We start from the raw sequence: 17127 nt of genomic DNA on the forward strand, positions 1-17127 counted from the left end.
TGACTCTCTCTAAGGCGTTGTGTCTCTAAATTCATCAGATTATTTCGGACAACAAATCGCCTATTCTTAGCAATGTTCCTGTTATTATGGACAATCGGAAGGTCTCCTTTTTTGTTGAGAATATTATGATAGTTCTGTGCAGCAAAATTGTTGAGAATGCAGACGGATGTACTTGGCTATCGCTCCATGACTAGTGCTGTTATTCCAGTGTCTCGCACCAACTTTCCAAAATGTGATTTAAAGAAATATTCTGGGTTCAATACAAGTTAAGCTCAATAGACAGGATTTGTGGCATAATATTGATTATCTTAGTGCAATTCAATCGCAAACAAACCTTTTCTGTGTAAAGTTATAGCCAATTTTATAACGTTGTTGCCATGATGATGTAATGTCATCAAACCCCTGAGATAAAAATGACAATTTAAACAACTTTACAGCTCAAATACTACATGAGATTGAACAGAAGAATAAATGTAAGTGCTTTTATAAAATTACAAACTTCACATTAGGACTAATTATACCAGGCTTCCTTAAGATCAACAAGACATTCAGACAACCCACTGACTATTTGATTATGATGTGCACATACCTACCAGAGACACTGAGCAAAACAATTGGCTGAATCCCACAGTTGCTATGACGATGCACATTACCCATAACCCCAAATGAGAAGCCTTTGAGAGAACGTCTTGAGTTGAGATTGGGATCTTTGCAAACTAACAGATTGGAATGGAAATATTTAGCCTCATTACAAGATTGGTAAGACTCAAGCAAACCAAGAGGAGCACCCAGATACAAGAATGCGCTTGAAAATATTTAGTCATGCATTATTCATTATTGCAATTCACCATAGGCACGAGACAGAACAGAATGATTTTTCACACTTTAGTTGCCACAGTATTGCCAAACACTGCTCACACAAGAGAGGTTTCTCCTAAAGGCAAAGATCTTATCTTACTATTCGGCTGCATTATTTAAAAGCATCTTTGCTGTCTTTGATCTCATGTTGTGTTTTCAGGATGCAGTCTTTTTAATCATATATGAATGTTATGTTTTGCAATTTTATATAAAATTGCTTTAGGTTTGTTGTCATGTTTTAAATGCTTTACATGTAGATACAAATAATAAACAAGCTCAAAATGCTCTGGAGCAACAATCTTTTGAAGTGATGGTATGATCATGCAGAAAGCCTGAGAAAAACAGCTTAATATTCCTTTATATAACAAATAGTTCATGCAAACAATTCTGCTATTATTTATTGTTTTTTTTCTAAAAGAACTCAGGACAATTTTGAAGAATCTTCACAAAGCCTTTTTCCACACAACAACAGTTCATAGCGACACTATTCAGTAGCCTATACTAGTGTTTCCCAACCTTTTGCCGTAAGTACCTCCACAGCACCATCAGTAAGTATGAAGTACATGAGCCAACAGCAACCAGATGGTAGTAATGATCCGTGATTATATAAGGTTTTCACAGACATGTGGAGAACTGATTGGAGCATCTCATGCATGTAGTAGCATCTTTGACTTTCTTGCAAAACACTTGAACTTTGAAAGTCAAAAAGCTCTTAACAAAACATTATAGAAGAAAATCCCCTTCACACAAATGTCTAAATTCAGGAGCAGCATCATAATGTTTACTTATTCTTGGCCTGTCATATATGCAAAGCGCTACAGACATTTCCAAGGCTCTCACAACATTACTTGGTCTGAAAATTTGGATTTGAGATGCACTTGACACTTTGGGTGGTACATGTTGCTATTTACCTTGGTTAGAGGTATCGTCGCTATCTCCCCTGCTTTTTCTGATCTGCAAAGAAAACCAATAGATACATATTAAAACTGACTGCCATGGTCAAGATATATGCATAGGGGTTCCCAACCATTTCAGTCAGTATTACCCATATGATCTAAAATATTTACAATTTACATTTAACACTTAATATTTTATTTAATTGAATTTAGCATTGGCATTTACATCATTAGTGTACTGCATCATTCCGTGTTCATGTGTGTATACCATATGGTATTTTAATTAGGCATCATCAGTAATAGTTGACCTATTATAACACTTATTTAAGTATTACTGTCCTGTTGAGAGCTGCTTTGACTCTAAGACACTGAATACCAGTTCTTTTATTATACCAGTCACATTGAAGAACATTCTAGTTAAGCAGTTAAAAGCCTATAGGCAAGGCCAAAAGTTCGTTGCACAAAGTGAATATGTTACAAACCTCCATAAAAACGTTTCTAGGTTTGGTCTACAGCGTGAAATGTATCTCCAATCTTTCAAACAGTTCCCCTCTGGGAATTTGTGGACTGATTCTCCATTCCATTTTCATTCACTGTAGTGTCTTATAAAGTCCTTGCTTTTGGCTCAGTCCCTGTCTTTGAAATTCAAATAATTTTTTGTCTTTTTTCTTTGTGGCATTGTAGCTAGAGGGCTGAATTTCAGAGGTATTAAACTGCTTTTTGGGGAGAGCAAGCCTGCAGTAACACTTGATGTTTGGCCAGTTTTTATATCATTCGGGAGGTTACGTGTGAAAGCAAATCAACAGAAAAAGAGATTCGACCAGACACACAGTAAAAAACGCAAAACTACCCAAAAATACTTTCTTTGTTCCTTGTGAAAATCATATGGCAAACGCTCTGTATTTGTTCAGCAATGTGGAACAGCTCTGACTTACTGCTGTCACTTTATCTGGGTCATGTTTCAACTTAGTTGATACAAGTTAACTAATACAGAAATGTAAGATTCTGTCCCTCCAAATGCCACACATACAGTTCCCCATATAAAATGTGAGGGTAGTTCACCTAAAATATCCTCTACTTGTATTAAATACAGTACAAATTCATTCCTCCCAATATCTTTACCTTCTGCTCTTAAAGGAATAGTTCATCCAAAAATGAAAATTCTCTCATCATTTACTCACCCTCATGTCATCACAGATATGTATGACTTTGTTTTTCTGCTGAACACAAACAAAGATTTTTAGAAGAATATCTCAGCTCTGTTGGTCCTTACAATGCAAGTAAATGGTGACCAGACCTTTTAAGCTAAAAAAAAATCACATAAAGGCTACATAAAAGTAATCCATAAGTCTCCAGTGGTTATATCGATGTCTTCAGAAGTGATATGATAAGTGTGTGTGTGTGTGTGTGTGTGTGTGTGTGTGAGAAACAGATCAATATTTACCAAAGATCTCTGCTTTCACATTCTTTCACCTTTTGAAAGTGAAAGTGGAGATTTATGGTAAAAAAGGTTAAAAAAGGACTTAAATATTGATCTGTTTCTCATCCACACCTATCATATTGCTTCTGAAGGTGTATTATGAGACATTACTAATGCATTATAATGCATTTATAATGCATTAAAAATATGGGCTTCGTAGAATGTGTTACCAGAAATTTTTCTAAAAACCTTTGTTTGTGTTCTGTAGAAGAGAGAACATCATACACATCTGGGATGGTATGAGGCTGAGAAAATGATGAGATAATTTTCATTTTTGAGTGAACTATCCCTTTAAAGAAGCCAAACCATTATCCATTTTTGAGAAGCAGTATTTTGATCAGGATGTCTTAACTATCAACTGGTTTGCCTAAATCTCGACCTCACATCCAGTCACATTCACTGATTAAGAATGGAATATTTTTATTACATTTTTATATTAATATTAGTAATATTACTTATATTAAAAACTAATATTTAAAATGAGTTTGTCATATTTGTATTTGCAAAGGAAAAAGTTTGAATCAGGGACAATGCCCTAAATAAACTGGCAAATGGGCATATACAGAACAACCAGTGTAAGAACAGAAGATCAATATAAACACTGGCATTATCAAATGTAGTCCATAATAAATAATTATACAAAATACCTCTTAAAAAAGTCTTAATGACCGTAGACATATCAGTATGTGCTGAAGAAATATTGAGTAGCTGTGCTGCAGTCCTTAAATTGAATTGAAAAAGCAAAGCCCAGAGTCAGTGCTTGGAATCCATCAGCTGTATATAATTAATGAATCCAAAGGCTATCAAACAGAAGGCCTTTTAAAGTCAATGTCCAAAGCAGGCTGACCCTCTGTCTGTGGGCAGACTCTGCTTCCTTAAATATATTTCTGTTTCAATAATGGAGCCAGCCAGATGAGGGCCAGTCAGGCCTTTAAAATATTTAACTTGGGCTTTTGTAAGAGAGACACATAATGCAGTGGAAATGACATTCTCCATGATTCCATGTGACTCTGGTGCAAATGAATTTCTCTGGGCTTTAATTATTTCTTTCTTATGACTCCCCTGGAGTCTTCCTCTCTGTAGTCAAAGGATCATGCGAAAAGTCCTATGTCCGACCTCCATTTTCTAATTTTCATAGACATTTGCTATGAAACTGAATGCCCCACATTTTCTATCAAATCCCCTTTGTCCTCACACCCAGGTGTGGGCCACGTTGTCCCCCAGGTGCAACATTTCTGTGGTGCAGGCAAAAACCTAGAGAACAGTGTGCACATTTGAATAAGGCAACCATTAGTCTTATAAACCAAACCTGAGACGTTATAATGGAAGGTGACTAATCACTTGTATAATGAGTGGGAGATGGGTGTAGTCCTACCTTACAGTGAAAACCGCATCTAGCCTTTTTCATAAAGTCATCACAATGCACAATATTGGAAATATTGTAAAGGATTGAAAGTCTCGCATTGCAGTTAAAAGACCCAATCTTGAGTGTGTTTTCTCTTGAATGTGTATGCGTATTGATTCACTAGCCTCACAAACAGCGATATTTGTGTGATTTGAGATAAGAAGCACAATATAGGTTATTGGCATTTCATGGAACATGTTTTGTTGTGGTATAATTCATGGTACGTCTGAGCAAAAATCAGCGTCTTATTCACTAAACACCCGCAATACAGTTTAACCAGGCACTAAATAGTAGAAATAGCACAAACACACCTCCTTTCTGTGTAAATTAGGCTCAATATAGATTGTGCTTTATTCACAAAACTCAGTGCTATTTGTCTATTTCAGCCTTTCACGGTTAATTAAGCACAACCATCTATTAGTGGTATTAGTAGGCTAGCAAGCAGAAATTATCAGCCAGGTCCTCATTTTCCAATAGCAATTGATGTTAGCAGTTAAGAGCATTTTCTACGAGCGATTTTACGAACATTCGGTATTTTTTATGTGCGTTTCCCAGAACTGCACTTAACATGAACGTGTGAGGATATGCTTTAAGAGCTACTTATGAGAGGCGCTGTCCATAAACGTGAAGTGCTGAAATGTGACCATATAGTGCTGCTCATCATTGCAACTGCATTATATTTGTGCGTAACTTTAAAAACGATTAAAAACGTAATTCACCACATAATTGCATTTTGTTTTGTAATCGTTTTGTGTAGAAGGATACATTTCTTTTACACAATTACTGCTTCATTCATAATATTTCCATTTCAATATTTCATTTTCAAAAATGTATCTGTTGGTCGAGCTGCACTTTAGGGACATTCACTAATAAAAGGGAGGACTGTTCTTTGCTCCCAAAAGTGATAATGGTAATGGCAATGCTACACAACGATTGTGCTGCAGGTGTCTACATAAGATTATGTTCTAAAAAATGCTCTTAGCGCTGTACGATAACTCCAGAGCACTAATTAACCTACGAGCATTTACAAGTACTACTTAAGTTATGATGCTTTTGGGAAATGGGCTGCAAAACAGATGAATCGTAAGATGGATTCTACAATCTACTTAGGCTTACGATGCTTTTGGGAAACAAGTGATGGCTGCGGGGAATTGGGCCTGTCTAGATTTAATCAAAAATGACCTTTTTAAAATAGTGATGGTGGTGAATTCAGTAATGTCCTGACTATATTTTGTGACCAGTTGAATGCCACTTTGGTTATTTAAAGTACCAACTTCCTTCTGAAACAGCTAAATCTGTACATTATTCCAAACTTTTGGCCGCCAGTGTAGTATGAGCATTGTATGTCTTGCACGTGGGCTGCTCTGATCTGCAGTGTTTTACTGTTCACATGAGGCTCATGATATGGTGTTTCAGCAATCTCAGAGTGGTTCTGTGCTCGATATGCACTTATTCCATCTTGTGCTCTGATTATGTGTTATATATAGAACAAAAGTGCTCAGAGATCAGTTTGGTGCGTGCAGTTTCGCAAACGTGCGATGACCACGTAATATTTAACCGCATGCTTTAGATTTACTTGAACTGCACATTTGCTTAATTCCAAATATGTTTGGTCATTAAAAGTTTCTAAACAAATCTAAAGTAACCTCATGACACTAAATTTGTATCTGTGTTAACGCTTTTACCTGATTTGCATCCTTCTCTTAGTGAATCAGATGCTAAAACAATGCAGACAGTATGCGCACATAAATGACATTATCAGCAGGTGCCATACATTCTTCGTAAACCCCTCCTAGATATTATGCATGAATTAATCTTTTCTATGATGCTATCAGCAACTAATGTAGAGGTGAGATCATCATATGAAGCTTATGTTGAGAGGTGCACTGAAGTGCTTATGTTAGTCATGTGAGAGAGCCTGAAGTGAGAGGACCACACCAAACACTTTTAATCAAATCTGAATAGGAAAATGAAACGCCACACTGAATGTGAAGCAAATTATGAGAAGAGAGGCTCTAAATAATCTAACTACACATAGTGGCTCTGAGGGGTGGCTTTTACTCATTAGTTAGTTGTAGACCTGGTGCTGAGAGTGTTTGCATGTGTGTGTGTGTGTGTGTGTGTGTGTGTGTGTGTGTGTGTGTGTGTGTGTGTGTGTGTGTTTGAGAGAGATAGAGAGAGATTTGACTATAGTAAAGAAAGAAGCTCTATGGTAAATGAGGTAGTAAACGCTGAGATAATCTCATAAACAAGCAGCTACATATTGATTTAGGTGTAATTACACAACCTTGATATGCATCTATCCACATACACATCTTAATTTAACCATATTTGTGACCTAGTCACATTTTCTGGTAGAGTGAGAGGATTTTATTTACAATGTACCTTATAATAAAGTCTAACCAGTTCAGGCTCATCAAGTAATCATGCAGTATCTCTTGTAAACTCCAGGGGTCAATGTTGCTCTGCAAATCTCTCATTCAGAGTCCAGTCAAGGTCCCTTTTATAACTACTAACAACACCTGTCGTCATTAAGAAAACATTCACATATTCAAAAAGCAGGGGTATGCAGACAGCTAAATTAAATAACTGTCAATATACTGACATGAAAATCTGTTCCACAGCAAATAAAAAGGAAATATTTTATCTGAAAAAACAAAACAAAAAACAAGTTGTGGCCACGATTAAGCGGAAGCCTTCAATTTTCCTCTTGATACTGTGTTTTCAAAATTATGACTGATACATAACCTTTAAAGGTAGTTTTTGAACCGACATAATTGTGTTTGTCTTTACCAATTACCAGTAATATGATTTAGCAATACCATAGTAAAATTGCAGTCTAGTGAAGGTTTATTACATAAAAAACCCCTAAATGATTAAATTGAGTTATGTGGCTCAATGAGTTATGTCTGAGTAAGACAAAAACCATTACATATCACAGAGTGGCCAAAATACCCCAAACACCATCATTTAGTTCTATTTTCGGTCTATCCACCCTTCCACTAGTTTGGAGCTGGATAACTCAAAAATCCAAGCTGGGAATTTTCTTTTTAAAAAGGCAGAGGGAGGGGCATATATCCAGGTGGCAGAATTCATCCACTGAGAGTTCGAGAAATGAGAGAACAGCCTAAAATGAGGGGGAAAGAGCTTATTTATAAGTGCTGTTTAGTCAATCATATGAGCTCGGCATCACTGAGTGTGCTGGTTTAAAACTTTGTAATGGATAACCTGCTTCTTTACATTTACATTTATGCATTTATGCATTTGGCTGACACTTTTATCCAAAGCGACTTACAGTGCACTTATTACAGGGACAATCCCCCCGGAGCAACCTGGAGTTAAGTGCCTTGCTCAAGGACACAATGGTGGTGGCCATGGGGATTGAACCAGCGACCTTCTGATTAACAGTTATGTGCTTTGAACTCGAACTCGAACTTTATGTGCACTGAACTCGAAAATGCAAGTTTGGATTACTAAGGCCACATTTCCGAACTCGAGGCCCACTGCTTTGGCTAGTTCACAATATGCAAATTTCTGACATCCAAATTGGATGTTCTTGTGGGGCGCTCCCGGCTGCGAAACGTAAAATCATCAATTTGCCTCAAAAAGCAGAGAACAGCCGTCTGACTTAGTTTGTAGCTGATTTCCTTGTGCAACTTTTGGGTGCCAGTAACTTTTCAAATCCTCTCAAGATTGATCGCGCCCATCAAATGGGCCAGATCAGAAACATACAATCTCGTTCTCGGACCATGGTGGCCAGACTGCATCATTATCCGGACAAAGATACGATTCTGGGACTTGCATGGCTGCTTTCTCCTTTGATGTACAACGGAGCGTGCATACTTATCTTTCCGGACTTCACCTCTGATGTTTTGAAGCAGCGCCAGGCCTTCAATGCTGAATGGAAAAGACTCAAGGAGGCTAATGTACGACATAGGCTGCTTTTTCCTGCTTGCCTCATCGTAACTCACAACTCATCTAAACATATCTTTGACTCTGCTGAGAAGGCTCAAGCTTTTGTTGACTCTATCACTGTTGATGGTAGCGTTACCAAACCTGTATAACTTTGCTGTTCTAGCGGTCGGAATGGTTTGGCAGGACTTACTAGTGGACATGAAATTTCTTATCCTTTTATGTCTGCCAAAGTCTGTGAGCGTATTTCAATAGCTGGAACAGATCAGTTTGGTCTGCGTTTGCCTGTTCACTTTTTTATCTTTCTTTTTGGATGACCATAACGCTGGACACAGTGTAATTCTGTGTTTATTTATTTGATGACTTAGCAGAGCGTTTTTTTAAATTTTTTTGCTAATGTTCGAAGGGATGAGAACCACAGTTCAGTCATAGTTGTTTTTTCCCTTCTCTTTTTTGTGTTTTATTTCCTCTGGAAAGCTATTACTCCTTATGCTCTTATAGCTCCACAGTATATATGTATTTTTTCCCCCACTTGGTTTGGGGAAGCGGTCTGGAGGGGGTGGGTTTGTGTTTAGTGTTGTTTGTCATCTTTGTTTACCCTTCGATGGATCTGAGTAATTTTGTTTTCGCTGTTAATTCGGTGCATCTTGTAAAATGGCACATGATGTAACATTACAAGTATTATGTGCGAGGTGAAAATACTTCCATAGCCAGCTGGAATGTACTGTACTAAATGGACAGGTGAAATTAGCTAAATTTCTCTCATATTTACAATCCATTCCAGCTAATATCATATTCCTACAAGAGATGCATATTAAGCATAGTGAACAGAAATGTTTGGGGTGTAGTTGGGTTTCCCATGTATTCCAAATTACTTTCTCATTTAGGGCAAGAGGGGTTGCAATATTATGCGGCAAATCAGTTTCTTTTAAACATATATCCACATTAAAGGACCCTAATGGCCTCTTCGATCTCGTCACTGGCTTAACTGCCTCCAAACAGTTCACTCTTCTAAATCTTTATGCCTCTAACTTTGATGACCCGTCTTTTTTCCGAAAAGTATTTAATCTTCTACCCTCTGTATCTGATACTAATTTTATCATTGGTGAGGATTTCAACTGTGTATTGGATCCTGCTTTGGAAATTTCCTGTACAGAAAGCTTGGAGGAGATAGATGCTTGCCTCACTTAATTGGAAATACAGGTGAAACTCGAAAAATTAGAATATCGTGCAAAAGTTCATTAATTTCAGTAATTCAACTTAAAAGGTGGAACTAATATATTATATAGACTCATTACAAGCAAAGTAAGATATTTCAAGCCTTTATTTGATATAATTTTGATGATTATGTCTTACAGCTTATGAAAACCCCAAATTCAGAATCTCAGAAAATTAGAATATTACATGAAATCAATAAAAAAAGGATTTTAAATACAGAAATGTCGGCCCTCTGAAAAGTATAATCATGCATATGTACTCAGTACTTGGTTTGGGCCCTTTTGCATTAATTACTGCCTCAATGCGGCGTGGCATGGATGCTATCAGCCTGTGGCACTGCTGAGGTGTTATGGAAGACCAAGATGCTTCAATAGCGGCCTTCAGCTCTTCTGCATTGTTTGGTCTCATGTCTCTCATCTTTCTCTTGGCAATGCCCCATAGATTCTCTATGGGGTTCAGGTCAAGCGAGTTTGCTGGCCAATCAAGCACAGTAATACCATGGTCATTGAACCAGGTTTTGGTACTTTTGGCAGTGTGGGCAGGTGCCAAGTCCTGCTGGAAAATGAAGTCAGCATCTCCATAAAGCTTGTCTGCTGAAGGAAGCATGAAGTGCTCTAAAATGTCCCGGTAGGCGGCTGCGTTGACTCTGGACTTAATAAAGCACAGTGGACCAATACCAGCCGATGACATGGCTCCCCAAACCAACACAGACTGTGGAAACTTCACACTGGACTTCAAGCATCTTGGATTGTGTGCCTCTCCATTCTTCCTCCAGACTCTGGGACCTTGGTTTCCAAATGAGATGCAAAATTTGCTCTCATCAGAAAAGAGGATTTTGGACCACTGAGCAACAGACCAGTTATTTTTTTCTTTAGCCCAGGTAAGACGTTTGACATTTGAAGCCCATGTCCAGGACCCGTCTGTGTGTGGTGGCTCTTGATGCAGTAACTCCAGCCTCAGTCCACTCCTTGTGAAGCTCCCCACACATTTGAATGGCCTTTTCCTGACAATCCTCTCCAGGCTACGGTCATCCCTGCTGCTTGTGCACCTTTTTCTTCCACACTTTTCCCTTCCACTTAACTTTCTATTAATGTGCTTTGATACAGCACTTTGAGAACATCCAACTTCTTTTGCAATTACCTTTTGAGGCTTTCCCTCCTTGTGGAGGGTGTCAATGATGGTTTTCTGCACAACTGTCAGATCAGCAGTCTTCCCCATGATTGTGAATTCAACTGAACCAGACTGAGAGACCATTTAAAGGCTCAGGAACCCTTTGCAGGTGTTTAGCTGATTAGAGTGTGACACTTTGAGCCTACAATACTGAACCTTTTCACAATATTCTAATTTTCTGAGATTCTGAATTTGGGGTTTGCATAAGCTGTAAGCCATAATCATCAAAATTATATCAAATAAAGGCTTGAAATATCTTACTTTGCTTGTAATGAGTCTATATAATATATTAGTTTCACCTTTTAAGTTGAATTACTGAAATTAATGAACTTTTGCACGACATTCTAATTTTTCGAGTTTCACCTGTAGTACACAGGGACATTGCCCCTTCTAGTGTTTTAAATTATTATCACGTCGCTTAAATATGAATATAACGAGATCGCGTCTGATCAGGTGAGCAAGATGTTGTTAAAAGTTAAACAGAAACACTTTGAGATAAATCAGATGAATTACTAGCCTGGCTGATAAGAATGGTAATATATAGACTAATCCAAACTTCCCTAACAGTAAGGCACAGGGACCCGATGGCTTTTGTATAGAATTTTATCAAAAATATGCAGATAAAATTGCACCCCTTATGTTGCGGATGTTCAATCATTCCTTTGATAAACAGAAATGTCCTACATATTTTTACTCTGCCAACATTTCCTTCTTAAGAAAGGCAAGGATGAGATGATGCCTCTTCTTTTCGTCCTATTGCTCTTCTTCATACAGACTTAAAAGCATTCACTAAAATATTGGCAACTAGATAACATTTTTTTTTATCTCAAATATTATCCATATCAATCAAGTAGGCTTTGTCCCTAAAAGATTTTCTTTTTTTAATGCCAGATGTCTAATGAATATAATTTACTCAAAGCTTAAATCTCCCTCTAAATTAGCAATAATTTCCCTAGATTGAAGTTGAATGGAATTATATTTTAACCACCATTAAATAATTCAATTTAGGAGATAGATTTTTTCCTGGGTAAGCATGTTGTATTCCCAACTGTGCACATTGGTTCTAACTAATCTTGATAGATCACCACAATTTGAGTTGCACAGGGGCATGCGGCAGGGGATGCCCGCTTTCACCCCTGCTGTTTGCCATTGACATAGAACCATTGGCAATAGCCTTAAGGCATCACCCACAGATGTTTACCCAAAGCAGAGGTCAGGTAGAGCATATCTCTTTATGCTGATGACGTTCTTCTATATCTTTTAGATCCTGAACACTCTATTCCTCCTCAGTTGGATTTAATAGAATAATTTAGTAGTTTCTCTGGTTATGCCATTAATTGGCAAAAAAGTGAATTTATGCCCACCAGCGATATCATGGACCCAGTTTTCATGCAGAATTTGCTATTTAAAATAGCTGTAGTTAGGATAAAATATTTACGTTTTTAGTGATATTAGATAATTTAAGGCACAACATAGAAAGATGTAAATCACTCTCAATATCAATGAAATTAAAATGGTGACCCTTCAAGATTTTTTTTACCTTTTTCAAAGGTTACCGATTTTTTTTTTTATCAAAATCTTTTTTTAGAACTCTCGATTCCATTATTATGCCCTTCATTTGGGACCTTCATTTTTACCATTATTACTGGGCAGCAAATTGCAGATCTTTAATTTACTGGCGAGACTCCTTTCAGGTGCTGTTCAAGCAGACATTCCTTCCTAGCTAGTGATAGAACAAAATGCCATTCACTCTTCTCTTTCTGCTCTGCTATTTTTGGCACCTATGCCAATTAAAGTGACCCTCAAAAACAAGTTTGTTCTTAGCAACTCAAAATTTGGTTCCAGGTCAGAAAGTTAATTAAGTTACCAAGTACATCTCCATTTACTCCTATCTGCCATAATGAGGGTTCAAACCCTCACTTTCAGACAAAGTTTTTATGGAGTGGCAGGGTAAAGGAAAGCTTAGCATTAAAGATTTATATATGAATAATGCTTTTGCCTCATTCTCTCAACTTAGTAAGGAATATGACCTCCTCTCATCTCACTTTTCAGATATCTTCAAGAGAGAAACTATGTTTGTATACACTGATCAGCCACAACATTAAAACCACTGACAGGTGAAGTGAATAACATTTATTATCTCGTTTCAATGGCACCTGTCAAGATGTCGGATATATTAGGCAGCAAGTGAACAGTCAGTTCTTGAATTTCATGTGTTGGAAGCAGGAAAAATGGACAAGTGTAAGGATCTGAGCGACTTTGACAAGGGCCAAATTGTGATGGCTAGATGACTGAACCAGAGCACCTCCAAAACAGCAGGTCTTGTGGGGCGTTCCCAGTATGCGGTTTTTGAACCGGCAACAGGGTCATGGGCGCCCAAGGCTCATTAATGTACATGGAGAGCAAAGGCTAGCATGCCTGTTTCGATCCCACAGAAGAGCTACTGCAGCACAAATTGCTGAAACAAATTTAATGCTGCCCATGATATAAAGGTGTCAGTACACACAGTGCATCGCTGCTTGCTGCGTATGGGGCAAGTCCAATCCATGGAGCCCCCAACTCGCAACTGACAGGACTTAAAGGATCTGCTGCTAACATCTTGGTGCCAGATACCACACCTTCAGAGGTCTTGTGGAGTCCATGCCACGATGGGTCAGAGCTGTTTTAGCAGTATGAGGTGGTTTTAATGTTGTGGCTGATTGGTGTATATACCACATTATGAATTTTTGTCTTTAGAATGTAAAATATTTTATTTATTTTCAAATTCTCTGAATGCTCCTAGCCTAGTTTCTTTATTTGTAGATACTTTCAAGGATAAAACAGACTTTTCCTCTCTTTATTTAAAGAGAGCATGGGAAGACTATTTAGGGATTCAGGTTTCTGAGACTGATTGGGACAAATGCCTCTCTCTGTATATTCTTGTTCTATCAACTAAATACACCAGCGTATTCAATATAGGGTACTACTGTACATAGTACTGACTTCATTATTTTTAAATAAAGCTTAACAAATTCTATCCTTCTGTCTCCCCCATATGTGATAAGTGTAAAGCGGCTGAAGGGACCCTGGGACATCTTTTCTGGTTTTGTCCAAAAATTCAGAGATTTTGGTCAGAAATTTTCCTGTTTGTGTCTTAATACCTGACCTAATGATAGGAATACTTGGTTGGTCAGATTCACATGAGACCCTCAGTCCAAAGATGGTTACCTATTCAATATGGAATGATTGTAGCTAAGAAAATTATTACGTCTCTTTGGACGAAAAATGTTGGGCCTATGTTTTCTGCCTGGCTAACAGAACTCACTTCTACCTTACTTCTGGAAAGAGTTAGATATAACATCTCTGGGAAAATGGCCAAATTTGACAAGATGTGTGAAGTTTTTAGTTATATGTTGATCCAGGATTAATTTTATTTTGGTCTTTTGCATTTGGTTTTTGCATTCACTTTTTGCATTTCATTTTATATACAGCACAGATTGATGATGCATGGAGGGTTTGTTTGTCTAGTTGGGGAATTTCTTTCCTTTGTCTGTTTTAGTGGTCTTTTTGGTCCATGGTGTGATGTTCTGGGTTGTTGTCTGTCTAGTATTTTTTTTAAACATAATAAAAATTATATAGAAATATGGATGTATTACACATCACACTGAACAGAGTTCATTTAAATATTAATACAAGACTTATCCATAAACAAGTATTGTAATGTATGAAACTCTAAAAGAAAAAACAGAGAACATTCTCTATTTTCCCAGTCACCAATCAAGACACAGAGACAATGATTAAAATAGAGTGGAGTGATGTTCACATTAAAATTCACTGCATTGTCATTCATTGTGCGACTTGTTTTTTAAGCAGTAATTCTTCATGACTGGTACCAAACGCACTCTGTTTCGTTATCTGCCATCTTGCATTGCAGAGTGAGGATGTGCTTTTAAACATAGATGTATAAAAGCAGAATACAACACCCACAAACTAAAGTGGCACAGGCACATTTTTATATTTTTTATAGTCATTTTGTCAAAGATACAGTGTGACGAGGAGGAGGGCGTGGCCGGGCCGTGATGGAGCACGGCTGGTGCTGAATCAGATGATCAGTGGGAGAGCGAGATAAGGGGCGTCCGGAGGTGCCGGTTCAAGGTTCGAGGCTGTGCTGCACATTTGGTTATGTTGGTTTTAAGTTTACCATTAAAGTTTATGCTTATTGTTCAGCCGGTCCCTATGAGAAACTGCATCAAGCCACCTGAGATATTTGTCTAAGTTTATGTGCAAGGAAGGAGACATGTTTGTACTGTACAATAACCTTGATGCATGTGTTTAAATATGTTTGTATCCTGTATATGTGCTCATGGGCATTTATACACTCACTCTTCTAGGGAGATGTTGGAGTAGACAAATGTGTGTACAGGCTGAGTCGTATCTGCACTGCTATTTAATAGTCTCTCCTCCAACAATGACTCCATTGCCATCTGGGGAACAATCTCTAACACTGCCCAACACCTGCATGAGAGAAAGACAGAGAGAGAATAAAAGGCAGATTTTAGAAGCATACAAATATATAAGATACATGTATAAAAATAAAGAACACAACATAATTGTCATGTCTAGATGTGTTTTTGGTCATGTTTTGTCCTGTTTTCCCTCTATGTTTATGGGCCACAATCTACACATACTTTACATAACTCTGTGGACACTCTGTTAAGATTAATGTCATGAATGCACTTTACATATGCACCAACTCCCCATGCGCCCATGAAACTTGTGCAAGCTATTCTGTTTATGTTTCATAATGACTTCCTAATATTGACTTTGAATAAGTTTCATGCCAGCCACATTTCTGGTTGGGAGAATCAGTTCAAATAAGTGATGACTTTGGATTTTACCTCTTTCAGTTTTGAAGGACGGATTCCTGAACTCCTGTAGCTCTAATAATCAAAGTGTGGCGGACAAAGAGGAAGTCATTATCGCATGTTTTCAGGCAGACCCTCTGCCAGACAGCCCTCTTAACCACCTGTACCTGGGTGTTCCACGCAAAAGCTGATTATGTGCAGGTCAGCGTCTCTCTCACACCGTGAACCTCACGGTGATATTTCAGCGAGAAAATGGGTCAATGCCAAGCATCAGCAGGCTGCTGTTGCATATTAATGATGAAGCTTGACTGTGACAGATGAGATAGCCCCACAAGGGTTCTCTCTTTCTAACACTCATGTGCACGCTATATCTTTTTCATTGCCTGTCTTATTATGGCTGTGTCTGAAACCTAAAGCAGCTGCATTGCTGTCAAAGCCATCAATGACTGAACAAGCACCGTTTTGTGTATGAAGGTACCTCCTTAAGAAAACTGGTTTCTAATGCACAATAATGTCATGTCTAATGATCTAATACCTAATCAAGTTAGTTTTGCTTATTTTTTGGAAGTAATTAATGAAAATCCACATTCTTGCCACCAATTACAGAACTGCATGCACAGGATTGTGAGAAATACCACCTAATCTCATAGAATGAACATTAAAATTACTGCATTTTTGCAAACTGAGATTAACATGCCACTTTTTACGTTTTTCTGCTGTTTCTTGGTGAAATGAACACTATTACTCAGAGTAGTAGAGTGAAAAATAAGTGTTTATAAAGTCATAAACAGCCATAGTACATGAGCAAGGCAGTATAATAGTAACACAAACATAAAATTTGGATGTGACTGACAGCCTTCCTATCAGAGTATACTGCCTACAAAGGCAGCTTTTTCTTTTTTTGGTTTTGGACTTAGCCTACATTTTGTCATTTCTAAGGTTGCATTAATTCTCCCTGTCCCTTTTTGTTCTTTCCTTATCACAAAATGTACTCATCATCTGGTTCTCTTTCTGTCTCATTGTCTATTTTTGTTTCCTGAAACTCACACCTGTTTACTCCGTTTCTCTCTCACTCTCACTCTGTCTCCCGGAGTCTCAGGAGAATAAACATAAGACAGACTCTGCTGGTGGAATATACAGAGAGAGGCTTTTGGAGGCAGTTCAGAGGAGACCTTGCAATGACTGAGGAGAATGATGGTACACATTATAAAGCCATGGTGGCCAGTATGCTTTCCCAGGATTTCAATCGTGCTGCTTTACAGGACTATCCGCCTCTGTGAAGAGTTCAAGGATGGGGTCAGGGCACAAATCGATATCACCTTGCCATATGAGATAAACTAAACC

General features: G+C 37.9%; 1 protein-coding gene across 1 annotated transcript in view; it reads right to left on the reverse strand.

Annotated features, from left to right (window-relative positions):
• Positions 1-17127, reverse strand: part of si:ch211-51h4.2 (uncharacterized) — a 163924-nt gene that overhangs the window by 41082 nt on the left and 105715 nt on the right. Inside the window, exons 12-13 of the mRNA XM_052101126.1 lie at positions 15302-15433; positions 1770-1812 (exon numbers count right to left, since the gene is read on the reverse strand). Of these exons, the coding sequence (XP_051957086.1) occupies positions 1770-1812; positions 15302-15433 (175 nt within the window). The remainder of the gene's footprint in view (positions 1-1769; positions 1813-15301; positions 15434-17127) is intronic.

Source organism: Xyrauchen texanus, chromosome 32, assembly GCF_025860055.1.
Source record: "Xyrauchen texanus isolate HMW12.3.18 chromosome 32, RBS_HiC_50CHRs, whole genome shotgun sequence".
Lineage (NCBI taxonomy): Eukaryota > Metazoa > Chordata > Actinopteri > Cypriniformes > Catostomidae > Xyrauchen > Xyrauchen texanus.